Source organism: Myxocyprinus asiaticus, chromosome 39, assembly GCF_019703515.2.
Source record: "Myxocyprinus asiaticus isolate MX2 ecotype Aquarium Trade chromosome 39, UBuf_Myxa_2, whole genome shotgun sequence".
In the NCBI taxonomy this organism is placed as follows: Eukaryota; Metazoa; Chordata; class Actinopteri; order Cypriniformes; family Catostomidae; genus Myxocyprinus; species Myxocyprinus asiaticus.
The window spans coordinates 41360427-41379415 of NC_059382.1; the positions used below are offsets into that span (position 1 = coordinate 41360427).

The following is an 18989-nucleotide window of genomic DNA, read 5'->3' on the forward strand; positions in this document are numbered from 1 at the left end:
TCTTTTTGATTCTGATAAAAGAACGTGTGAACCCTGTTGCAGTTTATTCAGTCCTTTTCCATTGATTTCTGGTGTTTAAATCTATAACATAAGTGATCTATTGATCAAACATCTCATAAATAGTTCTGAGTATTTGATGACTGTTGGTCCTCTGCTTTTTCTGTCTCAGACACAGCTCTACACTGCTTCTAATCTTACATCACTGACAGGCAGGAGGTTTTTTTTCCTGTCTTCACTCAAAGTTTGGGATAGTTCACCCAAAAACTACAATTTACTCACATGCCATCTCAGATGTGTGTGATTTTCTTTCTTCAGCAGAACACAAATGAAGATTTTTAGCAATTTAAAGCTCCAAAAAGCACATAAATGCAGCATAAAAATAATCCATATGACTCCAGTGGTTTAATCCATGTCTTCAGAAGTGATATAAGTGAGAAACAGATCAATATATAAGTCCTTCAGATGTGAAAGTGAAACTAAACAGTCATCACGTGACTTTCAGATGTGAATGTGAAGATTTACAGTAAAAAAAAAAGGACTTAAATATTGATCTGTTTCTCACACCTATCATATCTCTTCTGAAGACATGGATTAAACCACTGGAGTCGTATGGATTACTTTCATGCTGCCTTTATGTGCTTTTTGGAGCTTCAAAGTTCTGGTCACCAGTGACTAGCATTGTATGGACCTACAGAGCTGAAATATTCTTCTAGAAATCTTCATTTGTGTTCAGCAGAAGAAAGAAAGTCATACACATCTGGGATGGCATGAGGGTGAGTAAATGATGAGAGAATATTACTTTTTGGGTGAACAATCCCTTTATGAGACAATCATAGTCACTTAGTTTGAATGTATCCAGTTATCACATTGTTTTGTACTCTGACTTGATTCCTAAAAAATTAATGGCTGCTGAGAGCATGAAACTATAGAAATATAAAATCTCAACACTCAAGCTTTAAAGACAATCTAAAGCAAACAAACTAAAATCATATTCAGCCTATATGACATGTTAAAATGTGTTTATTGTTGGGTCTATGCAGTTTGTGTTTGATTTTAAGGAGTTTTTCCCTTTGTACAATAAACAGTTTTATTACTGTGTGGTACAAACTTGATGTTCAATGTAAAATCTGAGTCATGAAGCAAAACTAGTTGAAAACTGCTTTTCTAATTTGTTACATCACACAGTTTTACTGATGATTTAGAATTAATATAAAACCCAGGATATAGAGCTTGAGTGAATGTGGTGTGGACTCTGTGGATGAGGGTCAGTGTGTCAGAGACGCTGTAGAAGGACAGTGTTCCTGCACTGTGATCCACATACACTCCTATTCTACAGCAGCTGGAGGAGACACAGAGATCAGTTCTTATGTTATTGTGAAAGAATGAGCAACTGGAGGGAGAGCAGAACAAACACCAGGACTGATCATTACCCCCAAACATACACTCAACACCATCTCCCTTCCTGCTGATGCTCTTATATGACACTGATATAAACACACCATAATCACCACTTCTCCACTCAATCTCCCAGTAACAGCGTCCACACACACTCTCTCTACACAACACCTGAAGATAAAAATCAAATCTATCTGGATGATCAGGATACTGCTGGAGTGTGCCAGTGTAAGTAATCACTCTGTTCTCTTCAGACAGACGGAGGCGTTTATTCACTGTGTTTAGATCCCCTGTGAACTGACGGAAATCTGATGAGATAAAAACACACGTCATTAGATTAAATTTGGTCAGTTTTGTCAGTTTGTGTATGCATATACTGTATGTTTCTGTGTGTGTAAGTTTGTTTCATTGGGGTGAAGGTGAGCAGCAATGTTTAATTACATACTTATACTATATAGTAGGCATCTGTAACTAAGAATATATATTTGTGTTCTCAATTCTCATATTTTAATAAATAACATTGTTATTGTGTGTTATTGGCTACATGCCAATAATGTATAAATATTTAATTTTCTTATATTTACTGTACATTTGAACTCATTTTGTATCAGTTCTATTAAGTTTAATAATAACTCAGTTTGAATTTACAATTCTGTTGGTGAGACTGAAGAATGAAGCTCAAGTTTTTTCTTAGGCTGTTATAAAGCTGAACAGATATTAAAGACCAAACCTTCTCAAACCTGCTCTCATGTCTGTTAATCTTGTGTTATTTCACATGGATATTATGGGATTATGGGAAATGCATCTTACAGTAGCATGTGTTGTTTGTTTCTTTATAGTGACTTACACTGTAGAAGGTCATTCCTGGTCTTGGGTTCATCAGTGATAATTTTAATGTATGTTACTATGGGAATAAACAGACATAGTTACTGTCATTTTCACTTTGTATTTTTATTTATTATTTAGATTAATCTCTGAAAGTAAATAAATATCTGATATTTGACCTCTGTCAGATATCTTGTCAATATGTTCTGTGCAGAAATCCTCCAGTTGTTGTTTCAGTTGAGAGACAGATTTTATCACCTCATCAAAAGACAGGACAGAACTGACAGTGATGCTGGGTGAGACTGAAGATCCAGGAGGTGCAGAGAAAGACTGAAAACTCTACAGAAATACAACATGAAAATACAGAGACAAAAACCTTCATCACCTCCACTACAGTTACATTTATACTGTGATGATTAAATTAAAATGAACTGATCAAACACTTTGACTGTATCTGTTCTGTATGTGCAATTATACTATGATGTTCTCATGAGGATTTTGAAGCTTCAGTATGATGAATATTAATGATGAGATGTGTTACCTGCAGGAACTGGATGTGATCATGTGTATGTGAAAGCTGCTCCAGCTCAGCGTCTCTCCTCCTCAGATCAGTAATCTCCTGCTCCAGTCGCTCCAGAAGTCCTTCAGCTCGACTCACTGCAGCATTTTCCTGATCTCTGATCAGCTGTGTCACCTCAGAGCATCTTCTCTCAATGGAGCTCATCAGTTCAGTAAAGATCCTCTCACTGTCCTCCACTGCTGTCTGTGCTGAGCGCTGTTACACACATTACAATCAGCTCTTACTGACACCTCACACAGTCTGTGACTCAACTGAGTCTCAAACTTCTCTTTTCCTCTTCTCAAAACTCACCTTGTGAGACTCCACAGCTCTTCTCACCTCCTGAATCTTTTTCTCTCTCTCCTGGATTCTCTGTTGGGATTTTTTCTGTGTTTCCTCCAAGTGACTCTGTTGATCAAACAAACTGCAATTAAATCTTAAAACTGAATGATACAAAATCATTATTGTTGTATTGTGATTTTCACAAAACATGATTTCAAATCAGACATTATGTACAAATTAATATGTATATATTTAATGTTTTTTGTGTCTTCTTTTTATGTAAAACCATTGAGAATATCTATAACAAATCAACTGCCAATCAGATTTGATGTTTAATACGGCTGAAACAATTAGTTGACGTTATCGACAATAATAAATTGTCAACAAACATTTTCGTTGTCGAATAGTCGTTTGATGTCAATTAACGTAACATGAGATCACACTGAACTCTAATGATGATGTGTGAGAGCAGCACTGCAGTTCACGACTGACTGATGAGAGGAAGAATTACACAGATCACAGTCCAGATGCACTCTAAACTTTCCAAACAGCTTCAGCTGATGTACATCACAAAGTATGAGAGAATTATACAACAGTTCCAAATAAGTAAATAGAGAAGCACTCTCGTGGTGGAATAAGCAGATCTGGAGTTGCCACTCCGCTGAAGCAAAACTTGCATGTTGATTGTCTTTGAAGGAAACACCCCAGCGTAACATCTTTAATGCAGTTATATTTAATGTGTTATAGCTTTATTAAAGTTCAAATAATACTGAAGCATATCATGTAAATAACTACAAACTCTGAACTGTAATTTCTCTGTACGGTCAGTGCCTCTTCTATGAGTTGTGTGAATGTCCCGATCTAAGGGGGAGAGATTGAAACTGCACCGGCTGATGCACACTCATCCCTCGAGCGCACACGCTTAATGCAGCTAGATTATAACGTGATGACTCGCGACTTATTGAATCATAATATATGTGTCACTGTGCATTTCTTATCATGAAGAAAATTGTCAATATGCAGCTTTATTAATAAGAGTGAGTTTGTTTTTTTGGGAGTTAAAGATGGATTGAAGTGAACAGAAAGGTGAGAGAGGGTAGTCTTTGCCCCATTATACACTGCAACAAAATACATTTCTGATTTGTTTTTGTTTTGGCTTGTTTTCCAATATAAATATCTAAAACTCCTTTAAAACAATGTACATTTACTTTAGCAGATATACTGCAGAAAAAATATTATCTGAGAATGTTGAATATAATATTAAAATATATTTTAAAATATCTCAAAATCCTTTAATAAAGATGCATTGACCTGAGAAGCAGCATATAAGATATTTAGACTTGCTTATAGAGAATAGATCTTGAATATAAGTATATTTTATCTACTGCACTCACAGAAGTATAACCAAGTGAGAAAATACACTTATACACAAAATACACTTATTTAAGATATATTCTCTTAAAGCAAGTCTAAATATCTTATATGCTGCTTCTCAAGTAAATGTATCTTGTTTTAAGTTTTTTTTTAGACAATTTTAAATGAAAACAAGACAAAAACACTTGATAACAAAAGGACTTTTTTGCAGTGAATTTCTTTACTGAATTAAACTTAATAAAGTATTTTCCCCTTTAATTCAGTGAATGTCATTTAGAGGTATTTTTAAAAGTGGATTTTGTCCACTTTATTATTAGTAAGCACGTTTAATACAACCTTTTAAGTCGGGGCACACGCTGAATAATCGGTTAAGAGCTAATGATTAATGGTGCAATGATTGCCAAATAGTCTAATAATCGTTCAAGTAATCATTAGGATTTTGTACCAATGAGATTTCACTGTGGGTGGGGCTAAACAATGCAAAGAAATGTTTTTTTGTCAGTTCAAGAGCCTGTCATTTAGACAAATCTAACTGCAGAGATAATGAAGAGGTGTACAACAGTATCAGTGAACATGCTGTTGTGTTCAAAGCATTTTGTGCCTGAATGTTTCCAGAGGTGATGACTACTGAATGAAACGTGAGTCAAATGCGGAGAAAGTGGCTGGAGTTTTTTCATATTTTTCAAAGCAGGCATTTTTCAGAGGTATATTGGGATGTACAGCACAACGGCTCCAGTTTCGTCGTAAGCCAAGACTGCGATATGCTGTGTTTGTTTGTGGGTTGGTTATGTATTAATGTTGTCAGTTAGATCATCTTTCGATTCTCAAGTCTGGTAACAATCTCTCGGGCATGAGCAGTATGGTGGAAAGGGATTTGTGTGGGTGTGTGTGTGTGTGTGTGTAGATTTGCTTGAGACTGCAATGTCAACTAAAGGCTATAGGCTTTTTTTTTTTTTTTTTTTTTTTAAAGGGACGAGCCGTTTGATATGTCCCGACCCCACTTCCTGTTTCGGTAGGAAATACCTTAGAATATCCAACAGAACTGTGCTTGTCAAGGCACTTTACGGTGACTTTAATAGTGTGCGTATTATTAAATTAAAATAGTCAGGGCTATTCATTTAAGATTTTTGTTTTTTGTATTTAATCATTTGTATCCCCTTTTTTCCCAATTTTGAATGCCCAATTCCCACTACTTAGTAGGTCCTCAAGGTGGCATGGTTACTCATCTCAATCGGGTGGCAGGGGACAAGTCTCTGTTGCTTCCACGCATCTTATCACATGGCTCGCTGTGTATGACACCGCGAAGACTCATAGCATGGTAGGCTCATGCTATTCTCCGCGATCAATGCACAACATACCATGCGCCCCATTGAGAGCGAGAATCACTAATCGTGACCACGAGGAGGTTACCCCATGTGACTCTACCCTCCCTAGCAACCGGGCCAATTTGGTTACTTAGGCGACCTGGCTGGAGTCACTCAGCATGTCCTGGATTCAAACTCGCGACTCCAGTGGTGGTAGTCAGTGTCAATACTCGCTGAGCTACCCAGGCCTCCATTTAAGATTTTTTTTAAGATCTGGCCATAAATTCCTTCTAAAGATCTGGCTGAAGAACAACATAACTTTACAACCTCAACTAACAACCAGGTTTTGGTGAACTTTACTTTAAAAAATAAAAACATCATTATAATTTTAAAGTCAGAACAGGCCACGCCTGGAAGGCAGAGGAGGTTGTAAACAGGGCGGTGGAGGGCTGCCACTTACCCTGTGTAGGTTTGGTGTCGAGGGTTTACTGGATCATCAATGTGTCAATGCAATGCATTATTTCCACTGACCCACTCTGCCCTTATCCAGGGTTTTTTGGAGGGGGATTAAGTGGGGGAGCAAAACCAGGCCAAGCTAGGCACTGGAGGGGCGGTTGATGCAGTTTTGCAGCTTGCCTCTCACGGCACTCTCCTACTTAATCTTTTGGAGGATTGGTTTTAGGGACTGGATGGGTGGTAGGTAGAGATTGATAGCTTGTGTTTCTTCTAACAGAGAAGAGGCTTTGGGTGTAGGGTCTGTCTGCTCATGGGGGGGTGGTGGGGGGGGTTGTATTAAACCCTGGTTGTAATGTATGTCTCGATGGGAAAGGAGTAATGTCTTGATGGGACAGCAAGAATGAGAGGTAATCGAAAGGATCTGGTATTAATGGGGCAAAACATCCGTAATAGGTGGCTCCCGGCTGATGACCTGTAGATGGACAACTGAAGGCACTGGCTGAGGTGCAGCAGGCAGTAATGATTTAGACATTTACCTGTCCATCTGTTTAACATTTAAAGGGGTCATGAAATGGAAAATCAAATTTTTCTTGATATGTAGACATATAAGAGGTAACTGTACTAAAAAAAACATACTGTAAATTTCAACTCAAAACTTCCTCCCCAGTCTAAAAAGAGCATTTATTATTCCTACCATGCTTAAACATCTAATTTTCAAAACTGCGTGTTCATGATGTCACGAGATTTTGCTCAGTTATATTTACATAACCCACAACATGTGTCATCGCACCCTTGGCCCCACCCACTGGCGCTCAGTTCATATTGTAAACAGAGAGAGAGACAAGCCTAGTGCTACCAACTATTTTGGCCGTTGGATGCATTTCTGGTGATCTGTGCCTCAGTGCACTTTGTTTGTGCATCATGTTTTACCGTACTATGGACTGTGTTTGTAAGGCTAATATCAGTGTGGACTGCTTGTGAACCAGTCATAATACAATTCAAGCTTTGCAAAGGAACTTTTATTGAAGAGCGGGACAGTTAAAAACACTTGACAGCAAAACCGTGAGGAAAACAGTTTCATTTATGAATATTTCAAATGTCATGACTGTTAAGCTGATGTGCTTGAGTGAAGTTTAAAATATTCAGATGAAATGTGTTGGATGTGCGTTATGTGCAAACCCTGAAATTTAGTTTTATAATGTTGTGGAGAGCTTGTTTATTCTCTTCCGATTGAGTTTCAAATATGGCTGAATTTGAGGGGCTGCACGATGTTAGCCAATCAGAACAGTGGGCGTTTACATTGAAGTTTAAAGGAGATGCTGAGGCCAAAACTGAGCATTTCAGTCAGAGGGCCAGAGACAGGTGGAAAATTATCATTTATTACTAAACTATGACAGTTTCTTGCAAAAACTTTACTGACATTATCAGTGGGCCTCAGGGAAGATAAAAATTACAGTATAAAACAATAGCATTTCATTACCTCTTTAAAGGTGCAGTATGTAATTTCGTGCTCATGCACACACTCCATAGGGATGTGAGCGAGTGAGCATCAGCCAAAACAATGATGTAATGTACAAAGAGACTGAATGTGATTCACTGGCATCATGCTGACAGATGAGGTAGCATAATTAAAATTACACAGTTATGACTGTTTTACTACAAACTTTGAGACTAAACTAAAACTACTTATCAGCTAACATAGCATACTGATACACACATACAGCTACACACTACCGAACTATACCAGACAGTTTACTGTTGCATTGCACTGTTATGTTGCACTATGGTATGTCATATGTTGTACTACGATCAAGAAACCAGCGTATTTGCTTAAATTTATCCTGTATACCTGACTTTTAGTATAAAGAGAAGATCGTTGAAATTATTTGAAAGTTACGAAGCAAGGTAGTTTGCAATTCGTCAGCGTTAGCAGGCAAGATCAAGTTAGCTAAAATGACATAGATCAGTCTTTATGGCATTATATTTCACACGCTTTGCAGTTATGTAAGCTTACCTGTCCAATAAGAAGAACACCAATTCAGGGTCGGTTTTGATGCCCAAAACCGAACGAAGGTCCCTCCAGGAATCAAATACCCTGCCGATGTTCACTCTAGTTTTCGCTCGACCACGTTCCCGCTTAGCCAGACGGGATTCAGTAGATAAATGTTTTTTGGTTTTTTTGGCTTACTCTGAGTTTGTATAGGAGTCGGTGTTGTGCTGCGAGCCGGAAGTTTGCTGGATTCCATCTCTAAGATAAAGTTACCTAGTGTTGTAGACAGTTGTCACTGTTGAATAGCAGAAGAGAAGCACTGAGGCAAGGCTCTCGGGAGCGCGCATAAATGTCACATCCTTTGGATTTTCCCGGCAAAACCGACCTGCTCCCTTCGTATGAAAATCAGTCTACAGGCTTTAATAGGCAACCTAGGAAGTCTGGGAAGAGCAACTTTTATAAGTTGCATTACAAGCCGTTCACACATTGGCAAAAAAAAAAACAAAAAAAAAAAAGACGAATATTACATGGAAATTGTTACATACTGCAACTTTAAGGTCTATTGTTTACATATGATAAAACTGAGGAACATTTAGATCTTCTAAAGGCCATCTCTCTGACAAAAAGAAGACAATGGCCATCTAATGTTGAACTGCCATAAAACTGAAAAACTGAAAATAGTCTTCCATGACTGCTTTGTAATACTGTTTTAGTACAGTCAAGGGCAGGCTCATTCACCGACAATGTGCAACGATGTGGATTGTCCGCGTGTCGAGAAAATCTGGACAGACTGTGCTGATGACAATTATGCGCCATGCATACTGTGCACGTTCCAATCGGCAACGGACAACCGAAGTATACTTTGGCCTTAAGATTGTGCAAATGAGCTGACACCACATCTGTAACATCCACTGTGATAATACAGGTGCATCTCAATAAATTAGAATGTCGTGGAAAAGTTCATTTATTTCAATAATTCAACTCAAATTGTGAAACTCATGTATTAAATAAATTCAATGCACACAGACTGAAGTAGTTTAAGTCTTTGGTTCTTTTAATTGTGATGATTTTGGCTCACATTTAACAAAAACCCACCAGTTCACTATCTCAAAAAATTAGAATACATCATAAGACCAATAAAAAAAACATTTTTAGTGAATTGTTGGCCTTCTGGAAAGTATGTTCATTTACTGTATATGTACTCAATACTTGGTAGGGGCTCCTTTTGCTTTAATTACTGCCTCAATTTGGCGTGGCATGGAGGTGATCAGTTTGTGGCACTGCCGAGGTGGTATGGAAGCCCAGGTTTCTTTGACAGTGGCCTTCAGCTCATCTGCATTTTTTGGTCTCTTGTTTCTCATTTTCCTCTTGACAATACCCCATAGATTCTCTATGGGGTTCAGGTCTGGTGAGTTTGCTGGCCAGTCAAGCACACCAACACCATGGTCATTTAACCAACTTTTGGTGCTTTTGGCAGTGTGGGTAGGTGCCAAATCCTGCTGGAAAATGAAATCAGCATCTTTAAAAAGCTGGTCAGCAGAAGGAAGCATGAAGTGCTCCAAAATTTCTTGGTAAACGGGTGCAGTGACTTTGGTTTTCAAAAAACACAATGGACCAACACCAGCAGATGACATTGCACCCCAAATCATCACAGACTGTGGAAATTTAACACTGGACTTCAAGCAACTTGGGCTATGAGCTTCTCCACCCTTCCTCCAGACTCTAGGACCTTGGTTTCCAAATGAAATACAAAACTTGCTCTCATCTGAAAAGAGGACTTTGGACCACTGGGCAACAGTCCAGTTCTTCTTCTCCTTAGCCCAGGTAAGACGCCTCTGATGTTGTCTGTGGTTCAGGAGTGGCTTAACAAGAGGAATACGACAACTGTAGCCAAATTCCTTGACACGTCTGTGTGTGGTGGCTCTTGATGCCTTGACCCCAGCCTCAGTCCATTCCTTGTGAAGTTCACCCAAATTCTTGAATCAATTTTGCTTGACAATCATAAGGCTGCGGTTCTCTCGGTTGGTTGTGCATCTTTTTCTTCCACACTTTTTCCTTCCACTCAACTTTGTTAACATGCTTGGATACAGCACTCTGTGAACAGCCAGCTTCTTTGGCAATGAATGTTTGTGGCTTACCCTCCTTGTGAAGGGTGTCAATGATTGTCTTCTGGACAACTGTCAGATCAGCAGTCTTCCCCATGACTGTGTAGCCTAGTGAACCAAACTGAGAGACCATTTTGAAGGCTCAGGAAATCTTTGCAGGTGTTTTGAGTTGATTAGCTGATTGGCATGTCACCATATTCTAATTTTTTGAGATAGTGAATTGGTGGGTTTTTGTTAAATGTGAGCCAAAATCATCACAATTAAAAGAACCAAAGACTTAAACTACTTCAGTCTGTGTGCATTGAATTTATTTAATACACGAGTTTCACAATTTGAGTTGAATTACTGAAATAAATGAACTTTTTCACGACATTCTAATTTATTGAGATGCACCTGTACATTTTTGACATCTGAATGTTTAACACAGATTATAGGTACATTTACAAAAGCAACCGTCATTCATTACTAATGTGAGTCAGTAAAATCACAAATTCAAGCATTTGAGATGAACTTTATGCGAATATGAGCAGTGACACGGTGCAACAACTACCAGTGAGAGCACACACAGTGGTGCTCATGTGATCTGTCAAAAATGTGGGGTATCCAGTAGTAGGAACCATGGGGTCAGGAATTAGCAGGTTAGCAGGTCCCTGTTAGCACTTGCTGGCATATGCTGGAACTACACCCTGTGGTGGCAAAAAGCATGTTTTTATATTGACATCCATTCAAAAACAGCTGTTTTTCTGATTTCTGATATATTTTTTTCCAAGAAACCTTTCAATCGAAATGATTTCATTACATTATAGTACATGTTTTTCTGGTGGCAGCTTGTTTTTGAAGAGCTTTTAAAAGTGTGAAATAGACTTATGCTTGTTCCCTATCACTTGGAAATGAGTGCCCATGAGCAAAGATGGCATCCTAAAGATTGCATATTTTTGGGGAACCCTGCACTAGCTGAGCACTGCCATAGAGATTAATGGGGATGCTAACATATAGCTTTCTCCAGGTATTTTAGAGCTCCTTGTTAGGAATGCCTACAGCGACTACAGAGATTTAATTTCTGTGTGTGTATTAACATGGCTTTGTGCCTGCATAAACAAATGTAATATCAATATATACAGTACCTGCTTCTGAGTCCTCTCGGCAGAAGCTGATACAGTGTCGTGGTTTTTGTGGTCATCCATCGTGCACAACATGCAGATACACTTCTGATCAGTATGACAGAAAACCTCCAGAAGCTTATTGTGTTGATGGCAGATCATCTCCTGAAATCGTCCTGTTGCGTCCATCAGATTGTGTCTCTTACCTTGGAAGAGATTCTCATGTTGTTCAAGGTGATTTTGACAGTAAGAGTTCAGACACTCCAGACAGCACTTGACAGCTTTGTGTTTTCTTCCAGTACAGACGTCACACTCCACATCTCCAACTCCAGCTCCAGCGTAACAGTGAGCAGGAACAGCAGTTTGGAGTTTCGTCTTCTTCAGTTTCTCCACCATTTCAGCAAACACCACATTTTTACCTAAAGCAGGTCTTGTAGTGAAGGTGTGTCTGCACTGAGGACAGCTGTAGACTCCCTTCACATCATCCTGATTCCAGCAGTCTGTAATACAGCTCATACAGTAACTGTGTCCACAGGGAATGGTCACTGGATCCTTCAGTAGATCCAGACAGATAGGACAGCAGAACTGCTCATGAGCCACTGAAATACTGGCTTCTGCCATTTTACTGAATGCACTCTGAGACAGAGAGACACGTACAACAGCTCAACAGCACTTTAGTTTCAGTTTCCTTGAAATTATCAGTTGACAGTTTCCTGGTTCTGTGTTTGAGAGGCGTGTGCAAAACAAAGTTCTGTTTTTAAAGATATTGTTCACTAGGTGTCAGTCTCACACTTTTCTGTCTTTGTCTGCAATCAGTTCAGAAGTCAATCTGTAGTTTTTGACTACTAAAACAACAAATATAGTTCAGGTTTAAGAGCATATTAGCTGATTCACAGTCAAGCTCAAAGATTCTGATGCTGTTCAGCTGCATGGATTCAGTCTGCTCTTAACCTCCTGGAATAACAGTTTAAATGTAACTGGACCAATCACAGAATCTCTTTCGGTTGTTCAGTTTGTCAAGAACTATTGGATCTTCAGTTAATTAGGCTGTTGTCACAGTGACCTGTTTGTACACACAACCCAGCCAGTGGTGAAGTGGAATTAAATCAGGAAGAGAGTTGAAGATAGGGATGGGCGGATCGATACTAAAGTATTGATACTTCCGATACTGATGTGGTATCAAGAGTATCAATCCTCACATAAAAATATCGGTTCTGAAGTTTTTTTTTAACTAGTGATCTTATTATTTAGATAACAAGAATATGAATGCATCTCATAAGCTTCGAAGTGGAAAAGAATAATTATATGAGCGAATAGTTGCATGGCACCGGAACATTTTTCTCTTCCACTCATCTTGACGCACAGAAATGCTAAAATACACCAGCAGTCACAGACAGTGCTCACCCTTTCAGTCACAGCGCTCGTTCAAAGAGGGAGCAGTGCTTTCCTGAGGTAATGACAGAAAAACAGCATCTTTAGATATATACACACTAAGTAATGACAAACGTCTCGGTTACTGTCGTAACCTCCATTCCCTGATGGAGGGAACAAGATGTTGTGTCAATGTAGTGACACTAGGGGTTGCTCTTGAGAGCCCCGATCACCTCAGATCTTTGAGAAAAGGCTAATGAGAATTGGCGAGTGGAATTTGCATGCCACTGCCCCGGACATATGGGTATAAAAGGGAGCTGGAATGCAGGATTCATTCAGGTTTTGTGCTGAGGAGCTGAGACATGGTCCTGGCCATTTCAGCAGCTAGTACAGCATTGTGGCAAGAGGGACACAATGTCTCTTTCCCTCCATCAGGGAATGGAAGTTACGACAGTAACCGAGACGTTCCCCTTCTGTCACTCACTCGACGTTGTGTCGATGTAATGACACTAGGGATCCCTATGGAAAAACGCTACAACAGCTGAACCGTATTATGTGAACTGCCGATGCAGGTGCAAGCAAGATTCTGCGTGCGTAATAGCAGGTGCATCAGACTGCATGTAACCTCCCTCAATGCCCCAAAAGTCGTCATGTAGTTCCCCACATCCCTGAGGGGGGTAAGCGACGTAACTAGCATGGGAGCAGGCCGCGCCAGGCTTTTCTCTCTGTTTTCTCTCCACAGAGTATTAGATTCAGCTGGGGCCATCTAACGCTATCATACGCATCGAGGAAGGTGTTCTTATCCTTTCATATTCTTTCAGAGGGAAAAGACCCCGCGGAGACCACATCCTGCCCAAAAGGGGAGGTCAACATGTGGCAATACGACATATGGGCTCAGCAGCCGCACATGGAAGAGGCGTGGTGGTCGCCACGAAAAAAGGGGGGAAATCTACAAACACAGCAACCGGGGGCAGAGAGAGCTCTGCCCAAGGGAGACGCGGGTCTGCCAACAGGGAGACTGTATCGTGGAATATACATCACAGGGGTTACCGGAGTAATCGGCACCTGTGGAGCACCTATCCCAGTACAGGGCATATTAGACCCTGTAGTGGGGCTGGCTGCGAACTCCTCCGCCGAGTTCGCGAACCATAGGGCTAGGGAGGAAGGACATCCAGGGTCCACAACTTCGTGAACTCGACTGGGGGTAAAAGTGCACATTTTAGCCTCTTGAGCATCTTGAACGGGAGTTTGTGTAAGGCCCGGTTCAGAACTCACAGGTCAAAGATTGGCCGCAACCCACCGCCTTTCTTTGGTACGATGAATTAAGGGCTGTAGAACCCTTTCCCCATCTCAGCTGGAGGGACAGGCTCTATTGCGCCCTTGCGTAGGAGGGTCGCATCTCCGCAAGCAGGGTGGCGGCGTTCTCACCCGACACTGAAGTGGACGCCGCTGAACCGGGGCGGGCGCCTGGCAAACTGAATCGCGTAGCTGGTTCGGATGGTCCTGGCCAGCCACCGCGACGGGTTGGAAAGCGTTAGCCACGCATCCAAGCTGCGGGCGAGGGGCACTAAGGGGATCGCATCTGACATACCTGGAGGTGGGGCCTCACGGCGGGGGGATGAAGGCTACGCCATGTCGAGGAGCGTTGCTTTGATCCGAGGTGGCTGCGCTGAGGGGGACCTAAAAGCACTTACCTTGCTCTGCGTACCCGGCATAGGGCGGGTTAGCGACTGAGGAGGAGGGCCTCTTGGGCTGTTGCAACCGCCTGATCCACCTGAGGGACCTCCGCATACCTGTGGACTTCCCCGCCGTCGAGGGTAGTGAAAGCAGATGAACCCAGAAATCTGTTTCAGGCAGCGAAAGGTGCCCTCCATGACCTCGTGAGTTCGTCATGCATCTCCGGAAAGAAAGACCCGAAGGTGGCAGCCCAGTCGAGTCCTGGGGAACGGGAGGGCCGTGGGGAATTACCCGGCGAGACCGCGTCCATTGAACTCCCCAAATTGCCTCCAGCACCAGCAGGGCCGGCCTCACACCCATGGGTAGAAGGCACAGTGTGGGGGGCGGCTAGAGTGGCTTTCCCACAGAAGAAGGAAAGCCGCGACGGCAACGTTACCATGGTCATATCCTCGCAATGAGAACATGAACCATCCACAAACGCTGCCTCAGTGTGATCGCTGCCCAGACACATGAGGCAGCGACCGTGGCCGTCAGAGGCAGAGAGATAACGACCGCATTCAGGAATCGCACAAAGATGAATACGCGTCTTTAAAAAGACGTTCAACGTCAATGTGTGTGCTCTAATAGCAGGAATATACACTCTTTTAGCGCTGTCGAAGCGCCCAGGGGCGAAATCTGCATTTGTCGTGCAGAAGGAGAGAAAGCCACTGGAAATGCGCCGTAAATCCAACAGCATACGCGTCTGCTGTTTCATTCACCTCTTAAGTAGTATTCAGCTTGCTGATAGTACAACATCTCGGCTCCGAAGAAAAAAATCTGAATGAATCCTGCATTCCAGCTCCCTTTTATACCCGTATGTCTGGGGGAGTGGCAAATTTCACTCTCCAATTCTCATTGGCCTTTTCTCAAAGATCTGAGGTGATCGGGCTCTCAAGAGTGACCCCCTAGTGTCACTACATTGACACAACATCGAGTGAGTGACAGAAGGGGAACCTAGACATGACATGTATTATAATGGGCGGCTGTCCCCCTCCACCTTAAAGGTGTACGTAGCTGCTATAGTGGCACACTACAACGCAGTGGAAGGTAAGTCTCTTGGAAAGCACCTAGGCCATGCCTCTTTCCCTCATGGTACCTCTCCGTGGTCCTTCTGGGCCTTCGGAGAGCCCCGTTCGAGCCCCTAGAGTCAGTCGAGTTGAAGGCCGTCTCATTGAAGACCGCCCTCCACTTCCATCAAGAGGGTCGGGGACCTGCAGGCGTTCTCTGTCAGCGATATTTGCCTGGAGTTCGGTCCAGAAGACTCTCACATAATCCTGAGACCCCGACCAGGCTATGTGCCCAAGGTTCCCATGACCCCCTTCAGGGATCAGGTGGTGAGCCTGCAAGCACTGCCCTGGGAGGAGGCAGACCCAGCCCTGTCATTGCTGTGTCCGGTGCGTGCTTTGCGCATCTACTTGGACTGCATGCAGAGCTTTAGATGCTCTGAGCAGCTCTTTGTCTGCTTCGGCGGACAACGGAAAGGGAACGCTGTCTCCAAACAGAGGCTTGCCCACTGGATCGTGGATGCCATTGCTCTGGCATACCAGGCCCAGTCCGTGCCCGCCCCTTTGGGAATACGAGCAAACTCTACAAGGAGTGTGGCATCCTCGTGGGCACTGGCCAATGGCACCTCTATAGCAGACATCTGCAGAGCAGCGGGCTGGGTGACACCCAATACCTTTGCGAGATTTTACAGTCTCTGGTTTGAGCCGGTTTCATCCTGTGTTTTGTCAGGTACAAACAGGTAAGTTTGGGAATACGGAACAGCTAGCTGGGTGTATCGCTTGCGTATAAAGCCTTTCCCCTCCATGAGGCGAAGACATGCACTATTCTCCCATACAAGTTCACAAAACCATGAACCCTGGATGTCCTTCCTCCCTAGCCCTGTGGCTCGCGAATTCAGCGGAGGAATTCACAGCCAGACCCAGTACATATGCTAATGTGCCCTGTACTGGGATAGGTGCTCCACAGGTACCGGTTACTCCGGTAACCCCCTGTGATGTATTTTCTGCGGTACGGTCTCCCTGTCAGCAGACCCGCATCTCCCTTGGGCAGAGCTCTCTCTGCCCCAGGTTGCTGTGTTTGCAGAGCTCCTCTCCTTCATGGTAGGACCTACCACCGCGCCTCTTCCATGTGCGGCTGGTGAGCCCACATGATGTATTGCCACATGTTACCTCCCCTTCGGGCAGGATATAGTTCCCGCGGTGTCTTTTCCCCCTGAAAGAATAGGAAAGGAAAAGAACACCTTCCCCGGCGCATATATTGAGCGTTAAATGGCCCCAGCCGAATAACTAAATACTCTGTGGAGAGAAAACATAGAGAGAAAAGGCCACGGCCTGCTCCCATACTAGATAGGTCTCTTCACCCCCTCAGGGATGTGGGGAACTATACAATGTTTTTTGGGGCATTGGGGGAGGCTACGTGCAGTCCGAGTGCATCTGCTATTACGCACGCAGTAGCCTGCTTGCACCTGCATCGGCAGCTCATGTAACACAGTTCAGCTAGTTGTGGTGTTTTGTATAGGTACCCCTAGTGTCACTACATCGACACAACGTCGAGTGAGTGACAGATAGGGAACGTCTCGGTTACTGTCGTAACCTCCGTTCCCTGATGGAGGGAACGAGACATTGTGTCCTGCTTGCCACAACACTGTACTACCCGCTGAAATGTCCGGGACCCTGTCTTGGCTCCTCAGCACAAAACCTGAATGAGTGGTTGCGAGCCAGCTCCTTTTGTTCCCGTATGTCCGGGGGAGTTGCATGCAAATTCCTAAAAGAGTATATTTCTCTAAAAGAGCGGCACACATGGAACGTCTTTTTAAAGATACATTTTTTAAAGATGCCTTTCTGTTTGTGTGTTATTCCTGGTTGCGGTCATTACCTCTCAACGGTCACGATCGCTGTCTTTCGTGTCTGGGCGCGACCCACGCGGAGACAGCGTTCGTGGATGGTTCATGAACTCACTGCGAGAACATGACCATGGCAACGTTGCGGTCGTGGCTTGCTTTCGTAAGAAAGCAAAACACCCCAGCGGCTCCCCGCCTTGGTCTTCTACCTACGGGTATGAGGCCAGCGCGGCTAGCACTGGGGGCAATTTGGGGACCCCAATGGGACCACCTCCGCTGGGTATCCCCCCATGGACCTCCCATTCCCCAGCACGCTCGTCTGCCCCAATCAGGCTTCTGGATGAGTCTGCGGTCTCGTCTCATGGCGAGTTCGACCTCTTGTTCGGAGCCCGCGAAGCTGATGAGCTCTCGAGCGCAGCATCGGAGAGCGGGCTTGTCCAGTCGGACACAGAAGCCTCAGCTGGGCTCCCCCCTTCAGGTATGATTGCCCAGTCACAGGCTGATGCGGAAATGACGGACATGTTTGAAGACGTTCAGACAGAAAACAGCAGTTCCACTGAAACTCTTTCAGAGGCTCCTGGGGCATATGGCATCCTCAGCGGTGGCCACTCCGCTCGGGTTGATGCATATGAGACCGCTTCAGCACTGGCTCCAGACTCGAGTACCGAGATGGGCATGGCGCTGCGGGACACATCACGTGGTCATCACGCTGGTCTGTCACCGCCTCTTCAGCCCTTGGACCGACCTCGCGTTTCTACAGGCAGGCGTTCCCCTAGAGCAGGTCTCCAGGCACGTCGTGGTCACGACAGACGTCTCCAAGACAGGCTGGCGTGCCGTTTGCAACGGGCACACAGCCGCCGCCTTGTGGACGGGCCCACGGCTGTATTGTACTGGTACGCCTGGCCCTCATAGGCAAACCGCAGGAAGGGTCTATGTCGAGGCAGGGCCAAGATGTGGAAGTACGGTTGATTGATTCCATCCGGACTGCAAGACATCATGATGACGATTGCGCCCCCTCATCGTCTCTAGTGAGCGGCGCGACAAATCAACAGAGCTGTGTACACCAGCTGTGATCTTTCTGCGATGTATTCTTGAATATTTTTTCTCTAGCAATGAACACGCATCATTTATGCCCTGTCCCGCTCCGCACTTGTTACCTCTTTTCCCTGCATGTGAGTAGACATGAGGCGCCACATAAGTTAACGTGGTACCAAATCGCCTTTAGACCATAACGTTTTTTCCTTCTAAATTTAGCTTTATTAATCAGCAGGTTACGAACCTTTAATAATATACAAATAGATTTCTGTTCTAATTTTGTGAAATTAATCACATATCATCATCTCTGGCATGGATGACAAGGAAAGACAATAAAATTACTAGTTGGTAGCATAGTCTTTCACACTTTAATGAAAATATAAAAATTGTCCATTCAGACTTTTACATTTTGAAAATGTTATGCAGGGGATACCCATGAACCCCCTACAGTATCATTCCTCAGTCACAAGGGCTTCTATGCCCCCATACTTGGGTATTTGAATGCAAAGAAATATAAAAAAAATATATAATTTGAAATGTACAAATATTCAAACAATTACTGGACTGCTGTCATTATGCTTCAAAATGAACAGATGATCTTTTAACATTCATATCCAACTGCACTCGATTGA

General features: G+C 43.2%; 1 protein-coding gene across 1 annotated transcript; it reads right to left on the minus strand.

Annotated features, from left to right (window-relative positions):
• Window positions 1-70: 70 nt before the first annotated feature.
• On the minus strand, window positions 71-12041 carry LOC127429602 (tripartite motif-containing protein 16-like). The gene is made up of 6 exons (XM_051678722.1): window positions 11415-12041; window positions 3092-3187; window positions 2762-2995; window positions 2400-2559; window positions 2243-2299; window positions 71-1703 (listed from the first exon to the last, which is right to left on the minus strand). The coding sequence occupies exons 1-6, from the start codon at window positions 12009-12011 to the stop codon at window positions 1165-1167; spliced, it is 1683 nt and encodes a 560-aa protein (XP_051534682.1). The 5' UTR covers window positions 12012-12041; the 3' UTR covers window positions 71-1164.
• Window positions 12042-18989: the final 6948 nt, after the last annotated feature.